General features: G+C 40.5%; 1 protein-coding gene across 1 annotated transcript in view; it reads right to left on the minus strand.

Moving 5' to 3' along the window:
• The window catches only part of LOC125278656 (1-phosphatidylinositol 4,5-bisphosphate phosphodiesterase beta-1), a 66,348-nt gene that overhangs the window by 37,467 nt on the left and 6,961 nt on the right, over nucleotides 1-21,920 (minus strand). Inside the window, exon 3 of the mRNA XM_048207971.1 lies at nucleotides 7,915-7,983. Coding sequence (XP_048063928.1) covers nucleotides 7,915-7,983 — 69 coding nt within the window. The remainder of the gene's footprint in view (nucleotides 1-7,914; nucleotides 7,984-21,920) is intronic.

Here is a 21,920-nt window from a genome sequence, read left to right on the forward strand (position 1 = left end):
CCAAGCTGACACTCCTGAGCGCCTGTGGGGGATTCTGTAGAGACGAGTTGAGCAACTCTCCCCATTAAAGATCAGGGCATTTAAGGAGCTCATTATCCAGTACTTAAACAGGACAGATGTGAAAATTTGTCATGAACTTGTTCACTCTGTGCCGAGAAGGGTCAGAGCAGTATACTCAAAATTATGGAGGGCATACTAAGTGCTAGAAAATTATACATTTGTTGAATTAAATCTAGGGTGTACTTATTTCTGCAATCCTTCATTTAAACAAAATTGGCTAATTTACTTATTTATGGCTATTAATAACATATATTTCTCAGTTTTATTATGTATATGTTTAATACATTTTAGTTTTGCCATCTTTCCATTAATTGTATTAGTGATCATAAAGAAAATACATCTATTGTATTTGTTCAGAGGGGGTGTACTCATTTATATGACTGACATATATCAGACTGTCAGTCTAAGTATGATTTTTAAGCATATTGAATGGCAAAAAAAAATCATATGAAATCCGTTTTGAGCTACATTCATATTTGGTTTGAAATACATAATCTGGACAGTCAACCATTTTAGATCAGATCTTTAAAAGAAAATACCTCCCTTTGAACTGAACTCAAACAGCAACATTACACACTAACTAAAGTTAAAAAAGTGAAATCATAATCAACCACCCCTTTAAGGGGTTATTTACATTTTTTTCTAGTGATAAACCATGTCTACCAGCTACAAAACAAAATTAATTAAAACTAAATCTATAAAATGATCCCATGATGGGAATCCCTAAAAGGTTCTCTATATGAAGCTCCTGAGCCCTTAATGGTTCTATATAGAAACTTTTCTTCCAAGAGTGTTCAAACACAAATATAAGAGCCCTTCATTATCAAATCAAGTGTTGCTGGCAGTAAGACAGGACCGATCAAGCGGCGGTGGAGACGGTCAGTGGTCTGCTCTGTCCATCCATCAGAGCACACGCTCATTCCTGCAGCTCCACGGTAAAGGTCAGCTCTTTACTGGCCGACTGTCAGCCAACGCTTCACTGACCAAGAGGATTCCACAGACTCGCTTAATGACCGCTCGCTTCAATCCTCAATTCGACTGTTTAATTAAGCAGAAAGCAGCGGGCCGCACGTACGGTTGAGGCCCGTCACAAATGACAGCTCTGTGCTTGAAGAGTGGAAGCAAAGCTACGGCGAACACACTCCAGTCTCTATAATAGAGAGACGTTTGAAGCACCTTTGGTTCAGTTATATTGTTGGACTTTTAACAACTTATAGTTTGATTAGTTCAAGACGGTGAAACACTGAATTTCAATGCAATGAAATGAGGGAAAACAGGAACTAGTTTCTGTATTCTGTATAAAATTCACTTCGATCACATATTCCTCTTTCTTCAAAATAATCAATTGTAATTCTCCTTTAGCAAGCATTTGTACTGGCCGACCCTTGACTTGTCCAGCCCAACAATATGATGAGCTCAACTCATCAAACCTGATGTGAAATCCTTAATGTCTTATTCAGCACAATGTGAACGGACTGAGCTGATATAATGTGAGTCCAGTCTCTGCTGCGTTTCAGATCAGAGGCTGTAACTGTGAGGAGAGTCAGAAAGACATTTAAGCCGGGGACACACCTAACGATTAGCTGAAACATTCTGAGACTGAACTGAACACACATACCGATTGTTTCCTTCGACTGGAGCCGATTTAAATACTCACACATGGAATTTGAACACCGACTGTAATCTCAGACTGAACGCAACTGGCTCTGACTGGACGTGTTTGAGCGCGATCAGTCATAAGTATCAATTTACATTCATAATCGGCCTTACAATCGTTAAGTGTGTGCGCGGCTTTACAGGAACAGAATCACAGCAGAAAGCGCACATTCACTTGAGATGGAAAATGACAAGATAAGAAGCCTTGTTTTCTGAGAAATAAAGTGAGTTTATGCTTATAAAAGAACATATCTGCCAATAGGATCAGAAAAATGATTTGATTTAGATTTTTCTGACCCCAGTGAAGTTATTTCGTCTCGTTTTAAGCATAAACTCCCTTCACTGTGACACATTCTTAAAGAAATGTGGTCTTCTTATTGCAATAAAAATATGGTTGACAGTTTACTGCACTGATTTTACAGACTGGCAGAACACCATTAATATATAATTATAGGTATTTGATGAATAATTTATGGAAAGCGTCTCAATAATGTGAGTTCAGCCACTTTACAGTAAGGCTGAGAGCAGCTGATGGCAGGTATGAATGAATGAATGAATGAATGAATGAATGAGGCATTTATATAGTGCTTTCATATATACTACTGTATGTGAACATCATGTGAAGGTGTTACTGACAGCAGAAAGATGCAGCGGCTGCGCTGGTCGAGTGCGAGATGTGTCGCAGACTCTTGACCAATCTACGGTTATGAATGATTCTGGACACAGCTGAAGTTTATACAGCACTTACCATCAACGCACTAAAACAGGAAACAGGCACGGAAACACACGCTAGGACTGGACATTTATCACAACACAGCGCTCCATTACGGCAGCATAAATCACATTTACTGTCTGAGATAAAGAGACAGAAGGGTTTGTTATCAGAGTAAATATATACTTTGTTTCTAGCTGTCTGTTGATTCCAGAACAACATTTGCTGGAGAAACATGAACTTAACATGAACGGTTCGATGTTCTGGAGATGTTTACTAAGCAGATAAGACTGCAGTTTTCGAGTTAAGATGTTTCTGTAAAATTCCCCGCACCAGATAATGATGCAGCTGTTTGCTTTGAAGCAGTCTTTAAGAGAAAGCTCTTTATAAAGTTGAAGCAAAGTTCTGAGAGCTCACCGACTATATGTCCATAAACAAGTTCTCAAAAAACCTTGATACTAAGACCACAGCCACAAACAATGTCACAAACTTGATACTTTTTCAACTTCACATCTCCAAATCTACCTTGACAAAACGTTAAGTGCCCTCAGATAATCACATAATGCTGTAGGTGAAATCATTGAGCGACGACACTTAAAACAGCTCAGTGTTCACAAGAAGATTTCCCTCTGGAATAACAACCACAACACACTGACATCACTGACATTAGCTTTAGTGGAGTGCAGACCAGAAAGCAGAGGTGGCAGAGACAATCTGTTGAGCCACCGGCTCTGACCATCGAGGGGAATGTAATGGATTGCGTCTTCTATTCATTAGACTTCAGCAGAGGCCCCGTAACGGGGGACGGCTAGGCCAATTCCAGTTCCCTGACGGGCCCAGGACAATCCACGGTCCAGGGGACCCAGAGACCACTAACCACTAACACAGACTGTGCTTTTACCAAGCAAGACGTGTTCAGGGACAGTCCTGAAGAAAGCTGCTGAAATGTAGATAAACACACATGTGTGAACGCACAATTCTATACTAACTCTAAATTGTTCTAGATGATCTACTCATACACATTTTCAGTGCTGTCCATAGTCTACGATCTTATGGACTACAATTACTGGCAGAAGAATATTTTATTCGTGTCGTGCTTCACGCATCTAATCCGCAGTAAAATCACTGCATCTCATAAAACATGAAGAAATAAAGAAGAGGAGCAGAGGCATACTTCCAGAACAGCTCTGGACATTGACAAGACTAGAGTACGTGCCTAAAACAGACCTGGACTACTGCATCACGGTCATATTTCTGTGGCACGTGTCTGTGCGCGTCAACAAAGTAGGACATTTTTCATGTGCTTTAAGTTCCGTAAGGTTTGTAGACCAGGAAGCAACAGTCTCAATGCATTTGCGCAGCTTCATCGGACGCTAACAAACAAGGCTCTGTTCCGCTGCTGCATTTTCAAAGAAAACAACAATCTGCCAAAGACAGAAACACAAAATCACTGCTAGCAACCAGGAGGCAACTCTTGCCGGACGTGAAGGTTGGTTGGTGTTGGTTTGGTGCCCAGGCAATGGTCTGATGTGGCGAGGCTCCCGCTGTGCTTTGTGTTAGAAAGGGACCTAGAATGAAAGAGGCCGGGAAAAGCCGGGAATCTGCAGTAAAACTGTCTAACGACGGCCAGGCCTTTAGAATTAAAGCTTAGCATGGTAGCTATGGTTGCAGTAGCTTGCAGGCCTGACATTACTGCACTATTACATCATGCAATCGCAACATTTACTGCCTTTTGCCCAACAGCCAAGTGCAAACAAAAGGTGTATTGAGAAGTTACACAAAACAGTTGCTATCTTAAATGTACATGTGCATTGATTTATTCAAGCAATATCACACAAAATAACCTCAGTGGAAACAGGATTTTCACGCGAAGGCTGCGCAGTGCTCTTACTGAGTGTCATGAATTGGCATTCAGCATAATATTCATGGTTTGGAACTGATTTGCTGTTAAAATCGGGATGTATCAATTGTCTGTAAGACAAATGGTCATTTTAATCAAAGTTAATCAAAGAACAAAAGACAGAGAGAAAATCACTGATTCTGAATAATTATTCAATTTCTTACTTGAATGCTACTGCTTATTTAATTTGTATCTTATACTGTATTGAGCTATTATTTTCCATTTTGATATTTGTTCTTATTTTTAAGAACAAAGATAAAATAACTACATTAAATTTAAATAAAATAAAGCGCCTACTTTAGCCTTCGGCTTCTTACAGCGCTTCAGTAAACTCATTAACCCCTTCTCTTCCTTTTCTATAACCAGCAGCTGCATGTCACTAGCCTCATCCTCATCCTCGCGCTTCATAAACCGCACCTCATGCACTCCAGCGGAGCCCATTCCTGTACAAAAATCATTTTCATGCAAACATTCAAGTTTTTGTACTTTCTAAATAGTTTGTAGAAGTTACACGTGCTTCTGAGCATACAAGAAGTCTGAGTGTTCAAGCTCTATCGTTTAAAGCTGGTTTTGAAATGCAAACATGTCGAGTGTATCGATCAAAGAGCCGCAGTTATTGCAGCAGGGCATGAATCAAAGTCCCAAAGGGCTTTTCATATTGAGAGTCAGTGAGAACTGTGCTGATTCAGGTCAACTGAGTCGACTAGTTTCTACAGTGAAACTACATTAAATCCATAAACTTTAGAGAAAATAGCACAAGAAAGTTAGCCAACATGACAAGAGAAACTGCTCTTTGCTTTGTTTGAGCTCTCGTCATCAACATCTGAGAACTTTGAATGAAACATTTGGACCTGCAAGAATTCAGCTTGATTATCCCTTCAAAACAAGCAGTCAGACTCAGAGAAACACCAGCCCACCCGCTGAGAGAAGGTGCGGAAGACCAGGTGTGGCCGTCACAATTACCCAGACTTCCTCCTTCAGTGGATCGAGCCTTCTACGGTTTCACCATCACGGGCGAGTGTAATTCGAACAGGGCTTTAGGGAATCTAACGAACAAACCCGAACAAGGTCCTACTGTATAGAGAGGAATGCGGGCAGATCCGCTGCTGGATAAAGGGTTTTGTCAGGCAGGTCGTCTGACTGTGAGAACCAGATACGACAGAGCTGGACTCTGAGCCTTCTGTCCGCAACAGATTAAGTGCAATTAAATTGATTGGCTGCCTGGAGAAAATGAGTTGTGCGCATGCATCAGTCCGTCAGTAGATCGAGCCGTTCTGAGCATTCATGAAAGACAATTCTTACAATTATGGAAACCTGCTGTCGGTTTCTCTCAATTGCGTCTCTGATTACTGAGATCTTGCTGTATCAATGACTCAAATATTTTATTGTAAATTATTCCACTTTTGTTCCATGGGCTTCATTCTTGAGCAGGAGCTCTATTCATCACAATGGATAGCTTGTGTTCAACACAACATTAAATCAGTGGTGAAGACTGTGAGATCGAGACCTTAGAGACCTTGAGTTTGAAATGTGCTGTTTACCAACAAAACATCGTTTACATTGCTCCAGCTCTAATCTAACTTTCTAAATGTTTTTGGTCCCCATAACGAAATTTGAAATGTGGTTCAGGTATTCCTTATGTTGTCGGTATTCCCACACGCACACACACACACACACACACAAACATGCACACACACACACACACACACACACACGCATGCACACGCACGCATGCACGCACACACAACCAAATTAGAAAATAATTTCTCTCCTGTTGTGTTTTCCCGACACATATTTGGATGATTAAGCCACAGCTGCTGTTTCCTCATGAGGACAAAGAGCTCAATCAAATTAGTGTGACATACAAGAGGGAGGGCATATGCTAATTAACCTACGTTACCTGGCCAATCCACTGCACAGGACGTCTGGTTTCCCCTGACAACCTAAAAGTACTATGGTATTACCATGTTTCTTTCTGGACATTCAGTAAGGGAACATCTGTCACCTGCGGTCCACTTAACGCTCATCTTTCATATCATCATACTTCTGCTCTGGTGACTTCATGAGGAAACAGACTGCATCACTGACCAGCTGAAACCTGGTCTACAGTCAGTGGTGCAGTATTCATTTATTTTTTGTTATCTAAAGAGCGCGTTAGTAACATGCGTCTATATGCGGGTACACAGCGTGCGTTCACTCTGCTCGTTACACACACAGGGACGCACAGCAACACACAAACATGCCAAATATTAAAAATAAAAGGATAACAATATAAAAGATTATTATTGTGTACATAAAGATAAAAATGCTTTGGTGGAATTCGTCTTGTCCCGTAGATGGTCAGTTCGCACGCTTTAACCTCTTGCACGAGCAGATCCGTTTCCTCACTAGAGAAGCTCACAGTTTTTCTGCTTATAAATTCCTCCATGTAAATCCGCCATGGCGTGAGGGCGACTGGCTTTTAAAGGAAGTGGGAGATGAGACTCTGGTTATTGCATGTTACACCCAAAACACACCCATGACTCATTAAGAGAATAGGGACAACCCTCGTAGACCATTTTTCCCGTCCTTAAACTAGCAAAAGTAGATTCGGACACGCCCTAAGTGCATCTGCACCGTGCGCTTCAGACCATGTGTTTTGATCGTTAAAATAGGGCCCTGTGTGTCACGATGTGAACGGAGATCAAACCTGCTCACATACACTGAAATAAGCCTGAAGCGGCTGGAGTTCTGCTCTCTGAGCCTGTGGCCGAAGGGTGATTTTACAGGCGTTTGGAAGAGAGCAGCAACATGTGAAACATTTGAATCCCCTCTGAGTGTTACAAATCGAAGCATCTAAAGCTGATTGATCTTTATAAATGTGTTCATAGAAACTGTATGTGTCTGCAACTGAATGCTTTCATTTAGACGATGTGAAATACACACATGTTTCTCTCTCTCTCTCTAGCCATCAATCTTTGACCCTGCTGTAAGGCCACGATCATGACATGGGAAACTGTATTTTCCTGTGCCACCGCTGCTCTGTAAACATCAATCGGACGCGTCGACGCTCGTCCAGCTCACTCACATCCGTTCAGCAGCTCTTGTGATGCTCTTTATCATGACCGCTGCTCTCTACAATGACACTGTTCTCACATCAGCACTAATGAATGCTGGAAACAGGAAACCATCGGCTCTTTCTGTCTTTAAAGCGCCATCTAAAAGCCTCGATACCGCGAGATGCGCGGACGCTCTGTCGATCGTCAAATGCATTATGTTTCTAACAGGAAAACTATTTGAAAGCCATTAGATTGTAAAGGAAAAGGGTTTTCTGTGTGTTTCATACACTCATATACAGTACATGAACACCAGATTTATTAGGCTATTTGTGGAAATCTTACTGGCATATCCGGCGCAGAGCAGCTTTGCTTCTTCTCAGCATATTCCTCTCTGGACATATCTACATTTATAATCATGCAGTATTTGTGCCAGGAACGAAGAGACAATAACGTCTGTTCATTTTCATATCGTACAAACATAAAGTCAGCTCCGCTCTGCACGGGAGAACTAATGATTGACGCAGGCACACATTTAAATGCTGTATTACCTTTGGCATCTTGGCAAATCTCCCATTTCTGGTATCTTTGATGAGGGAGACGTCTAACAGCTCGGTGTCCTGCAATCACAAAAAGAGATTTATGAGTATTATGAGAACAGCATGTTTAGACTTGCACCCACGGCACAATCATAAAAGACAATAAAGTAATAAAACAAAATAAATACGTAACCATGACATATGATGGAAAACAGGTTGCTTCTTGCTCTGTTCAAATAAAAGACTGTGTCTTAAAACTTCAGTAGTGACAGCGTAAGGGTCAGAGGTCAAGCGCAGTGGTTCACAGCACAGCACTGGAGTCTGTGAGAAACACCGGTCAGCCAATCGTAACAGAGCTCATTTACATACCGAAGTCTTAAACGGTCTGTGCGATTGTAAGAGACAAAGAGAGGCTGTTGGGTGGAAAAACGTCCGGACTGAAAGCAGCATTAACCAGAGCCGCCTCACTCTACTGCCACAGCTTAGATATCAGCAGGGACTGAAGGACATTTAAGGTCTGAGAGAGACAGAGAGGCTGCTGGGAGTTTACGTCAGACAGTCGTGGCCACCGTGAGCTGTTGTTGCACGTAAAAGAGCTGCATGTAGATTCTTCGAAATTATATTTTTGTGTTCTGCAGAACTGCATAAAGTCATAAAGTTTGGACTGACAGGGGCAGTAAATGATGACAGATGATCATTTTGGGCAGAATAATTCCTTCAAATGCAGAATAACTCATTTAACTTTAACTCCAGTTAGCGGTTATCGACAGCATGATCCTGCTGTGGCACGGATCCAGTTTGGTCTTCTGCTCTTGGACGTGACGCTGTTTACTGTACTGAGGAACAACAAAGGATCGGTAGCTTTTCTGTATCTATCAGAGGTCACTAGATTTACTAGGCCACACACTATCAACACACGATACGGTGACACTGTAACTCTAACCCTCGGTCTCTAAAACAACAAGTGCATCACGTTCAGAACCTTTTGTGCTTGTGTCTCTGAGAAGTGTTTAAAAGAGTGAGACAAACGTTTAAATAAAGTCTGTTTCATAAAGGAGCGCGAGTGATGCTCTACAGGACACCAATGACACACGGCCTGCTCACAGCTGAAGGAAACATTCGACACAGCTGGAGTGATGAGAAGTGGCATTTAGAAGCCGTGGAAAATAGTGGATTTCTGTTCCTCTTTTGTTATTAAAGGGTTAGTTAACCCTGAAATTAAATTTCTGTCATGAATTACTCACCCTCATGTCGTTCCACACCTGTAAAACCTTCGTTCATCTTCAGAACACAAATGAAGATATTTTTGATGAAATCCAAGAGGTATATGACTCAATATAATCAACACTTTCAAGGTCCAGAAAGGTACTAAAGACATCGTCAAACGCTAAACTCACTATTTCGCGTCCTCCAGAAGCTTGCAGCACTTACATACTGTTGTTCTCATGCTGATTGCTTCTACTGTTCTCATTTGTAAGTCGCTTTGGAGAAAAGCGTCTTCTAAATGACTAAATGTAAATGTGAAACAGTCATGTGACTGCAGTGGTTCAACCTTAATGTTATGAAGAGACGAGAATACTTTTTGTGCGCAAAAACAAAACAAAAATAACAACTGAAGGCGTTGTTTACGTCTGAACGCCGGCTCAGTATTGGCCGAAGCTGATCACGTGATCAGCACAACGCGTGCGTGATCAGCTGACGCAGGAGCCGGCCAATAATGAGTTGCCGTTCTGACGTAGAACCTGGAAGCGCTGAACGTAAACAACGTATGAGAATGACGCAGAAGAGAAGAGATTGTTGAATAAAGTCTTTTTTTTGGTTTTCTAAACCAGCACACAAGTCAAATCTAACAACACAACAGAAAAAGAAAACACCACAAACTGTTTCATACGGAGTTTCAAACACTGTCGTTTTACAGAATACTGATGCTTCAGGCTGAAGAGAGACCTGCGAGTGTAAGAGTTTCTGCAGACTCTGGATGTTTGCTTGTGAGTAACAGAAAGACACTGAGAGAATTTAGTTCAGAATCAGATGAAGTTCAGGTACAGATGGGGAAGTTCAAAGTCCTGATTGCTTAGTGTAAATATTCCTAACTTACGTTCCATGAACAATGTATAAATAACGTTTCTGTGCTAACGTTTTGTGACTGTTTTTAAAGACAAGATAACTTTGAATTAACTTTCTATTAACGTTACTGTAATGCAACTACATGGCATTGTTCTAGGAACGTTTTCGCACAACATATATATAATGTTATAAGAATGTTCCAAAAACATTTTTAAAGAACATTTTTTTCTAACATTTACGTAACCTTTACAAAGTGTTTTGGAAAGTTGTGGGAACGTTTCTGTTAGCTGGGTCTACAGATGTCTGTAATGTCTCATCATGAAATGAAAAGCCATTAAAACTCCTCCTCCCCGGATATAATCACCTTCCTTGTGATTAATTGGGGCTAAAGCGAAGGGTCTCTCTCTCTCTCAATCAATTTAGCACTCTGTGTTTGCAGTGGGAGGTGTTTCGAGTCAAAGGTTAGCATTTCCAGTCTCAGCATAAAGGTTCTGCTTTGAAGTGTGTTTAAAAAAGACCCAGCGCTGTGTGAAGCTGCCAGTCGCTCCGCCGAGGACCGAGAGCGTCCAATCACAGAGAGAGAGAGCGAACAATCATCTCCACCTTTGCCGAGTTACACAGCAGGGCCACATGAGTTCAAATACATTTAACTCTACAGCCGCCCATTATCTATTGATAAGAATGGCAATGTGGCTACGGTACCTTTGAAAGCAATACAAGCGCAGTTTTGTTTTGATTGTATTATGCACCCATACAACTCCCTCCATTTTCCCTGTCCTTTAATAATTCTTTCAATAATACACAAAAATGAGTGACATTAATCATCACAAACCCTCTTATTCTCAGTCATTCTGGATCTGTTTCCACCTTGGCAGGTCTATAAAGCTGCACCATCATGGGAAAGTACACAAAATTGCCTTTATCATTTGCATATAAGCACATGTGGTTTTGTGTAATATGTAACCAGATCTTTCACTCTCAGCATAGTTACATATTACACCGACTACTCCGAGAGGAAGAGATCGTTTTATCGACAATCTTATGTTTAGGTGACATTTGGGTAAATCCGACACAACAGTGAAATAAATGAGTTCACAATCCGTTCACATCATGAAATAAATGAGATGAACAGATTCCCCTAATCTGTTCATCTCATTTATTTCAATGTGTTTTAGAGGAAAACCTTCCTGAATGTCTGTCAAAACCAACCAGATGTTGTCAAATCCAGTCACTCCCTCTGTGGACCCTTGAAGTTCTGATATAAACCTGTGCAGACGGACTACGGGAGATTCCCTAAAGCTGCCGATCCCTCTCATGTGCAGCAGAGATCAGACGGACGAGACCAGGCAGAGAGAAACACATTTATGTGGTTTTGCAACTGTTTTTGAAGACTGTTTATTCATAACAGGACGTCTGGGTCAAGGTTATTATTATTATTAACTAAAACTAAAACTATTAAATACATTTATGTTTATTGAAATATAGCTAAAATAAAATAAAAATGATTAAGTTTGAAATGTTGTCTTGGTAATCAACTGAAATAAGTTTCCCTTGAAGCACTAAAATTATTAACTGGAAATAAATGAAAACTAAAACAGAAATAAAAATAAATTCAACCTAAATAGTAATATTAAAAAAAATAATAATAAAATCACAAAAATACATAATGAAATTACTAAAAAATGAAACTAAAATTAACATGAAAACTAAAAATATGAAAATAAAAGCTAATTCAAAATATTAATAAAACTAAACTACAAATGAAAACAGCACTGGTTTGGGTTCGAACACCATAACATCAGCAACCCATGGCACCTATGGAGGGATGATCACTAGAAAGTGAGCAATACAGAAAATGTTTATGCGTTCAGTTTAAATAAAGTCCCTTAAACCTGCATCCTGACATACATTTTTCGTTCCTTACAATCACACAGCCTGTTTTTACCCAAGGACAGGGGTCGTCAAACAGTGGACTGGACTCCGGCTCGGACCGCGAGACACAATTCCAGCGGTGGCACCGTTTCTACAGTTTAAAGTGAGCAGCGCTCAGGGTCGCTCATGGTGATGATCTTTCTGTTCTGCCGTATTTGTTGCTCTTGGTTTTCAGGAATGACAGAAACACACTAGGAGAATTAACAGCGGCACTTCATTAGAAACATGGACTGGCGTGACTGAAAGAACAGGAGAGACGAGCAGCGTTGAATGATCCTCCACTCGTCGTCTGGAAAGAACGACAGACTCGTACAGTCAGCGGCAGCTACACATGCTGTCGAAGCAACACATCATTACCTGCCGTATCAAGGTCAGTCTCCATCTATTTAAAACTCTGTTCTCGTTACGCCAGCGGAAGCACTGTTAATGTTAACGAACACAACCGCTTAACCCGTCATGTCTCTGTGGAAGTCAGAGCTTTGGTCAGTACGGCCAGACACAACTGACCCAGGGTCTATATTAGTCCTGTGCGGTATGACAAGCAGCCCGGTTACCCACAGTTCAGCTTCAAAATAACCCTGTGAATCACAATATCAGGTTCTCTCAGTCACAACACAGAGAGACAGACTCAGACACTATTAGTGCATCCTTCATTAAGACTACACTGGAACTTTTACAGATTCAACTTCATTTTGCTGTGACAAAAAATCCCTCAGATCCAGCATCTTCTGCACATCCGAGCTCTTCCCAACACTGGCTGTACGACGAGGAGATACGATTGATCACGTGATTGTCACATGATTGAGGGTCTCAAACACAACTAATACAAAAGCTGCAAACAAAGAGGAAACACACAATATGAAGAACCAAGAGGATGGAAACTTTTCAACAGGACAATCTTTCAGTATTTGAATAAAAGAATAAAATGATCTTATTCTCAATTCTGGAGGTGTTTACCATCCTTAGAACAACCTTTCTGCAAACTACCTTAAAAGCTGAGAAAATGCTACCAAGGGAGTTGGTAACGTAAGTTACTAGAAGTCAATTGATAAATAAAAACTGCAGATGGCATTATGTTTGAAAACAAACGTGTCGTTTGCAGATCGGTTGTTTCAAGCATCATTGGAGAAGTTCGGCTGTCACAACAGGGACAAAGACATGGAAGCCTAACCTTCTTTCACATTCCATTGCTCATTCTATTTGTTTACTACTTTACTAACAGATTTCATGGCAGCAGCTTTGGGTTCTTTTTCTCTTCTCTCTCTCTCGAGGAACAATGACGCAGGGGGCCAGTATTTTAAGTATGACGGGCCCGTGTGTCAGCGGCTGGCCCCAAAGCACCTGCTTGCCGTTTAAATTTGATACCCTCTTATCGTTCTCCAAATTGAATCGACTGCTCACGAGAAAAAAGACGTGTGACCTACATCTCTGACACACTTAAAAGAGAAAGCAGAAATGGAGCAAAAGAAGAGGATCTAGGGAAAAGGAAGGAACGACCAAAAACTATCCTCAGCTACCTCAACCATCAGGGTTAAAATTGAATTGTAAAACCTCAAACATGGACACAAATCAATCTCAAACTAATCAAATCAAAGTCATGGAATCTGTCCAACTCATGATGTGACAATAAAGTTTTTGAGTGGGAAAACTAATGGAAGCTCCTGCCTTTGCCATTGCTAGATTTCTAGAAATCCATCTTGGAACTGTTTTCAGGTGACAGAATATGGAAACTTTACACTTTCTGACAAATAAAAAAATCAAAAGTGCAGTTTCTACAAAATCTTTTAATCAAAAATCTTTTTATCAGATTCTGAAGTGAGGATTAATTAAGTCTATGTCTCTCAGAAGCAGTTGGTGTTCAGATCTTGGATTAGCTTTAATACAAACCAGAGAGCAGTGTGACCGCTGAGGAGAAATTGGATTCTGGTACCTGGGTAATAAAAGACCTTTGAAGAATGGAAAGCTAGATTTAGAGCGACCTTCTAATAGATTATAACACATCCAGGGATCAGAGGACTGTGTAACAGTGTTTTACTCTTTAAAAGTTGAAGTATTTTGTAAGCTAATAATCATTTACATTTAACTATCTATCAGATGTGTTCTTCCCAGCGTACTGCGTCTAGAAATATTCACAGTATGTAGGGCTCAAATCTACCTGTGTACAGTTGAGAAAAAAACAGAACATCAAACAACGTGAAACAATGTAGTAGTTATACGAAACAATTTTGAATGTTCATATACGTTTAATTGGAAAATGTACCTTTCACAGTTAAAACCTGATGATCTATATTAACACAGCATGAAACTGAATCAACACTGAACTGAACTAAAACAACACTGAACTGAATCAACCCTGAACTGAACTGAATCAACACTGAACTGAACTGAATCAACCCTGAACTGAACTGAATCAACACTGAACTGAACTAAAACAACACTGAACCAAACTGAATCAACCCTGAACTGAATCAACACTGAACTGAACTGAATCAACACTGAACTGAACTAAAACAACACTGGACTGAACTGAATCAACCCTGAACTGAACTGAATCAACCCTGAACTGAACTGAATCAACACTGAACTGAACTAAAACAACACTGAACCAAACTGAATCAACCCTGAACTGAACTGAATCAACCCTGAACTGAACTGAATCAACCCTGAACTGAACTGAATCAACCCTGAACTGAACTGAATCAACACTGAACTGAACTAAAACAACACTGGACTGAACTGAATCAACCCTGAACTGAACTGAATCAACCCTGAACTGAACTGAATCAACACTGAACTGAACTAAAACAACACTGAACCAAACTGAATCAACCCTGAACTGAATCAACACTGAACTGAACTGAATCAACACTGAACTGAACTAAAACAACACTGAACTGAACTGAATCAACACTGAACTGAACTAAAACAACACTGAACCAAACTGAATCAACCCTGAACTGAACTGAATCAACCCTGAACTGAACTGAATCAACACTGAACTGAACTAAAACAACACTGAACCAAACTGAATCAACACTGAACTGAACTGAATCAACACTGAACTGAACTGAATCAACCCTGAATTGAACTGAATCAACCCTGAACTGAACTGAAACAACACTGAACTGAACTGAATCAACACTGAACTGAACTAAAACAACACTGAACCGAAATGAATCAACCCTGAACTGAATCAACACTGAACTGAACTGAATCAACACTGAACTGAACTAAAACAACACTGGACTGAACTGAATCAACCCTGAACTGAACTGAATCAACCCTGAACTGAATGAACACTGAACTGAACTAAAACAACACTGAACTGAACTGAATCAACCCTGAACTGAACTGAATCAACCCTGAACTGAATCAACACTGAACTGAATCAACACTGAACTGAACTAAAACAACACTGAACTGAATCAACACTGAACTGAACTGAATCAACACTGAACTGAACTAAAACAACACTGAACCAAACTGAATCAACACTGAACTGAACTGAATCAACACTGAACTGAACTAAAACAACACTGGACTGAACTGAATCAACACTGAACTGAACTGAATCAACATTGAACTGAACTAAAACAACACTGGACTGAACTGAATCAACACTGAACTGAACTAAAACAACACTGGACTGAACTGAATCAACACTGAACTGAACTGAATCAACACTGAACTGAACTAAAACAACACTGAACTGAATCAACACTGAAATGAACTAAAACAACACTGAACTGAATCAACACTGAAATGAACTAAAACAACACTGAACTGAATCAACACTGAACTGAATCAACCCTGAACGGACTTCAGCTGGAAAAAAGCCTAAAATGCATAATTTTCCTGTTATCACTGTAAAACTGCTTTGAATCAATCTGTATTGTATAAAGCACTATAGAAATAAAGGCGACTTGACAAACTTTCATTCGATTAATATCAAACAGTTCAATTAGTGCAGATTCTTAAATATTTCTGAAGCAATAATTATTTGTGGTGGTGAAACTGTTAATCTATGTCACTGTCCTGTTACGTGAAACAGTGTGTGTGTGTGTGTGTGTGTGTGTGTGTATGTGTGTCTGTGTGCGTGCGTGTCTCTGTGTGTGTGTGTGTGTGTGTGTGTTTGTGTGAGTGTGTGATGAGTCGAGAGCTCTGACGCACTTCTTCATCTGCTAGAGTCAGACACAAATTTCCTGCTGTGACACATCAGACAGGAGCAGGACCGTCTCTCCTGACATCTGACATCTCTGAGCATAATTTCTGACCAAACGGGCTCTGAGGTCGACACAACAACACAACATGTGCTGGAGCAGAAGCAATCGACACTTGCTCCATGCTTAAAACACTCCAAAGCATCTGAGGGTCAGTGCAGTTGCATGAAGTGTGAAACCACGGAGGACTCAAAGGCTCAAAGGCAGTTCACATTAAGAACCAACTTTATCTCGAAATCCCAACAACCCAATGTTGCTGTATTGTATAAGTCTACAATATGGAATTATTGATTCTCAGTTCTTTAGCAATTACAGTCTCCCTATTCTTCACCATTTCCGATGCTACTGATACGACCCCTTTGACAGACAACTGCATCATCCATTACTGTCTGTATTGGATCCTACATGCGCAACAAAGGCGCCATCTTCATTAGTGCTTTCATTGAAAAATTGACGCAAATAAAGTTGTGCACTCAAGGAAATCAAAAATGATGTTGTGTCAAGTCAATATTTTACCATAACAAACACTTGTGCTGTTAAAGACACATCAGTCGAAAATGGACACGAAAGTTTCACTTCAGACATATTCATATACAGTAGCATTTTAAAAGGATAGTGCACCAAAAAATGATAATACTGCCTCCATTTATCATGTCGGATTTTCTTCCTTCTGCAGAACACAAAAAAAGTTTGTAATTTGACATTCACACAGTCATTTCTCAAAATATCTTCTCTTATGTTCTGCAGGTTTGAGAAATAGTAAATGACTGAATTTTCGTTTTCGGGTGAACTAACTCTTGAACAATGTATATTGTCAGAAATATGCTATCACAAGATCTCACACTCTGAATCAACGGTCTGTTTAGTGTGTCATGCAAATCCACACTGAAAAATGACAGTCACTCTGCTACTGTACAGTTCTCTGATTTGAATCTATTCAAATAAGAATCATTTTGCAGAAAACTTTTAATAATGCAGATGCCCACGGGTTGGTCATATGGCACAAAAAAGAAGGCAGTAATGTTTGTTTGATCAAGCAAGTTTGAAATAACAAACATCTAAATGCAAATGTTAGGAATTCTCTGACTCTTACATTCAGTTTTGGCCAGTATTTTACTATACATATCCCTGTAAAGAGGTGGTATAAGAGTGTAAATATATATTAAACCATGTAGCTTTTCAGTAGTAAGTCTATTGTACTAATTTAGTATAAGGGAAACGCTGACAAAAACTGGCATGTTGTCTTTTCACATGTGCATTCAAAAGTGCTGCTTTCTTACTATCACTGAGAGTTCGTTTTCTCTCCCTCCCTCTCTCCCTCTCTATCCTTTCCTCTCTCTATCTCCCACACACACACACACACACACACACACACACACAGTGGATGCTGCATGTATGCGACAAACACAATTCAAACGAAAATTCAAAGTTCAAGCTTAAATGGTCAGAATGACAATTTAAAAATGTAGATTTTAGATTAAGAACATGGCTGAGAGAGGTTTGCTTAGACGCGTGTGTTTGCTGCACTACTGCATGCTGCAATTTTCAGGCAATTACAAATGTGACAACAGATGATGAGTTCAGTTCATCAGAAAGGGATTCATCTATATTAACCAAACAAAAATCAAAAACCTGTCTGCTTCACGGTAATAGTTTCAGCAGACATTGTATGTTTGGATCTGTTGGACATAGGGATATTTCAACAGCCCAAACTGTTATTAATTACGGCTAATATAAAGCTTAGTGAGAAAAGTTAACAGTGTGAAACATGGAAGCAATCGAACACTGTTAACCTGCACAGAGTGTGTGAATTCACAACATGCTTTATGAGACGTTGTTGCCATCTGGGATCTGGTATAAGGTCAAGCTCGTGTACAAAGTGAAGGCAGAAAAAAATAGAGAGGACACCTTCATCTGACACGCTTACCCTTCCCTGCATGGCAGGCAAACACATGATGCAGAGAGAGCTGTCTTATTTAAGCTCTTCATTCATTCATTCATTCATTACAATATACACCGATCAGGATAACATTATGAGCACTGACAGGTGAAGTGAATAACACTGATCATCTGTTAGTGGGTGAATATGTTAGGCAGCAAGTGAACATTTTGTCCTCAAAGTTGATGTGTTAGAAGCAGGAAAAATGGGCAAGCGTAAGGATTTGAGCGAGTTTGACAAGAGCCAAATTGTGATGGCTAGACAACAGGGTCAGAGCATCTCCAAAACTGCAGCTCTTGTGGGGTGTTCCCGGTCTGCAGTGGTCAGTATCTATCAAAAGTGCTCCAAGGAAGGAACAGAGGTGAACCAGCGACAGGGTCATGGGCGGCCGAGGCTCATTGAAGGCTGGCCCGTGTGGTCCGATCCAACAGACGAGCTCCTGCAGTGGACATGTGAGCAAAAGGGGGACCAACACAATATTAGGAAGCTGGTCATAATGTTACGCCTGATCGATGTATGCAGCAGAGTTATTATTTTTAAATTGAAAATCACATTTACATTAAAGCAATGTCCTTTTTTTGTCATCTGCTGCGTTTTCCACCAGGATTAATAATGGCAGAACTCTGCTATGCTTTGAACTGCCACCTCACTGCTCTAATATGTGTGGAAATGAAGCACGAGGAACAGTCCTAGTGTGTTCTGTTATGTGTAATTGTATATCGTGGCCCGCGCCGTGTTTGGCAGTTGTAGAGGGTAAACTTCGGTTAAGTTCTGCTATCAAAGGCCACAGGTGAACTGATCTCTTCCGGCCTGCTCTGTACCCCGTTTTGTGAACAGACCTTTTCTTTTCGGAGAGAGAGTACGAGAGACCTGCCAAGTGCCGGTGAGCTGATCTTAACTTGACCTTCTCACAGCATGCCTTGGATTCATTGAGCAAAAGTGCAGTGAACATGAAAAAAATAGTGCAAGGCAGCAAACTAACAAACAGTGAGCACAAGCCCTGCAGCCGTGGAGTCACAATGACTGATGGACTTCATCACAAACTACTGTATATCACAGCTTCCGCTGTTCCTGCACAGAAATGCTTTTACGTACTTTTATAAGGCTTCTGTTCACCAGCTGTTTGCTTTCAAAATCATCTGTCTCTCCATCCATCTTATACTTAGCAGTCCAACTATCAATGCACAGACTTCATACTGACTCTCATCACTATTGGTTGGCTGGAACACCAATCTGCTCTGGTGCATCTACAAGACCACAAAGAATCTAAGGAAGGATATTTTTTGTAAAAAAAAAAAAAAAAAGTTTCTGACCACTTCATTTTGGTCCAAGTTTTCGAGAACTGGCAGTGTTGGGTGGCAGTCAAGGCACTGTATCCTCTTCCTCCAGTGTCTCTCATAATAACAACTGACATGGACACAGTGAAGTTCTCCTCCCTCTCTGTTGCACTCACTGAACACGAGGGGAGCTATTTCAACTTGGCATAGAGCACATTTTCAATTTCAGTAGATTGGCTGAAGATTTACACTTTGCCAGCTGTGATAACGCTGACAAAGGGACCAAGGTGCCTGCCAGGACAATCAGATAAAAGTGCAGTGCTGGGCAAAAACAGTGCTTGAACTATTGGCAACTAAGCAAGAGTTGGAGAAGAAATGGTGGTAGAAGAATCAGGTCTTGGTTTACAATACATGCTTACCATATCTCAAGTGATTCTGATAGACTCAAAAATGAGGGTTCTGTCATCATTTACTCTCCCTCACATCATTACAAACTTGTATGACTTTCTTTATTCTGTGAAACACAAAAGAGGATATTTTGAAGACTGATAGGGGTAAAACAAGATTGGCATTGACTTTCATTGCATCTATTTCTGAAAATACCATCTTTCGTACAGGTTTGGAACGAGCAAGTAAATGATGAGAGAATGTTCATTTTGGGTGAACTATTCCAAAAAATACAACATGTCTGAAGAGATGTCAACAATGTGTCAAACCGATGATGATGATGATGATGATACACAGCTTTACTTTTCATGTCAACCAGAGGAACCCACAGCAGCTGAAATTGTATCTCTTCCGTTAGCACTTAACTGCATCCTTCTGACATAAAATATCTTTATCTATGCTTTCACTATTTCTTCTATCCCTCCCTGTTTTAGCTTCTACTATTCTTAACAATGTTTTAAACTTTGTATTACTTGCACTTCTCATGTTATTGCCTCTTTTAGATTAATAGCTTGTTATATTCCTCATTTGTAAGTCACTTTGAGTAAAAGCTCAGATTTTTCAAGATACCAAAATCTGCAATCAAATGAGCTCAAACTGTATGTTCAATACTAAATGACTGCTATGCTATCCAAATAGATTGTGCCATTTCGCCAAAGGAATTTTACGACAAACATCTGAGACAAAGTTGATACTTAACTCACAAGTACATCTTTCTGCCTTTTCTATCCCTAAAGTAGGGCCAGTATGTTAATGTACTCAAATGCACCCTTATTGTTCTAGCATGCACCCTTTAGATAAGGCACAGGTGGGTTAGGTGGGTTGAACGTACAGTGACATGTTGTTTTACGCTCAAAAGCACTACTTCTGCACCTGTATCACTCATAAGAGATGCTCAGACTCACAGGACAGTACAACTCAAGCAGCACCATACTTTGCAAACTGCTTTGTCTAATAGCTGCTACCAAATTCCCCTAGTGAGAGTCCATCCTGCTGTACTCCACAGAGCAAAGGAACATGTCACAGCCCTACAGCCTCATGCAAATGCTTTAGTCAAATTATCGGTTCACTTACAGCCGGGGGGGCTGGGATACATTGACATTCAAAACGCATCACCCACTTCACATTCCTGTCCGCCTCTGCAAACAGAATATCCCTGTATTTAAACAACAGTTCCTGTAGTGCAGAGATGTGCTGGCTCTCCTCAATGGCACATGCAGGGGACCAGCAGTGAAACCCGGAGATGGACGTTGTGACCGAAAACCTTTTGGATCCTGGCTACAGTCGTTTCCTTCCTTCCTTCTGCATTCCTCTTTTTTTTAACAGTTTTTCCCGATAAGTAAAGCAGAACAGCATGCCGTGCTTCCTCTGCGCTACACGTTCAAAGGCCAGTCAAGCTTTTTAGAGGAACTGTGACTAATCTTTTGCTCTCTTTCAAAAACATTTATCCTACATTTGTACTGTTATGTGGAAAAACATACAACAAACTTTTCAGACCAATATTACTATCACAGCAGCCACCGTTACTTCATCAAGTTTTAGCAGACACTTTTATCCAAATACAAACTATGATTCAGAGACCTTTAGCAAAGTGGTGAAAACAGCCTCTGCTGTTTACATACCAGCACACAAATGTGTGTGTGTGTGTGAGAGAGAGAGAGAGAGAGAGAGAGAGAGAGAGAGAGAGCGAGTTTCATTAGAGTTTCATTAGTTTCACAATTTGTTTTAATTGCATGCAGCAATGCTTTGGCAATATGAATGTAAGTATTTGTCATGCCAATAAAACATCTTTAAACTGTAACAGTGAGAGACAGAGAGAGAAAAATACTGAGAAAATTAGCTCAGTAGACCTGAACCAGCCTGCAGTGTCCAGCTGGTCAAAAACAGATGCCTCACGTCAAAACACAACACTTCTGTGGAGGTTTAAAAGACCAAGTTCTGAGCAGTGTAAGAGCGCTGCATTGTGGGACAGGACGCAGTGCGGGTCAGCAGTGGTGTTGGCATTGGTTGGATGTTAGAGCAGCACAGAATTGACAAAACTCCTCTGGGAGCAGAAGCTGCCGTCAGTGCCGGATTCAAGCCTGATCCCAGAGCAGCTGAGAGAGTCGAGTGGAGCAGAAACCTGTTACTGAGGAA

This window comes from Megalobrama amblycephala, linkage group LG11, assembly GCF_018812025.1.
Source record: "Megalobrama amblycephala isolate DHTTF-2021 linkage group LG11, ASM1881202v1, whole genome shotgun sequence".
NCBI lineage: Eukaryota > Metazoa > Chordata > Actinopteri > Cypriniformes > Xenocyprididae > Megalobrama > Megalobrama amblycephala.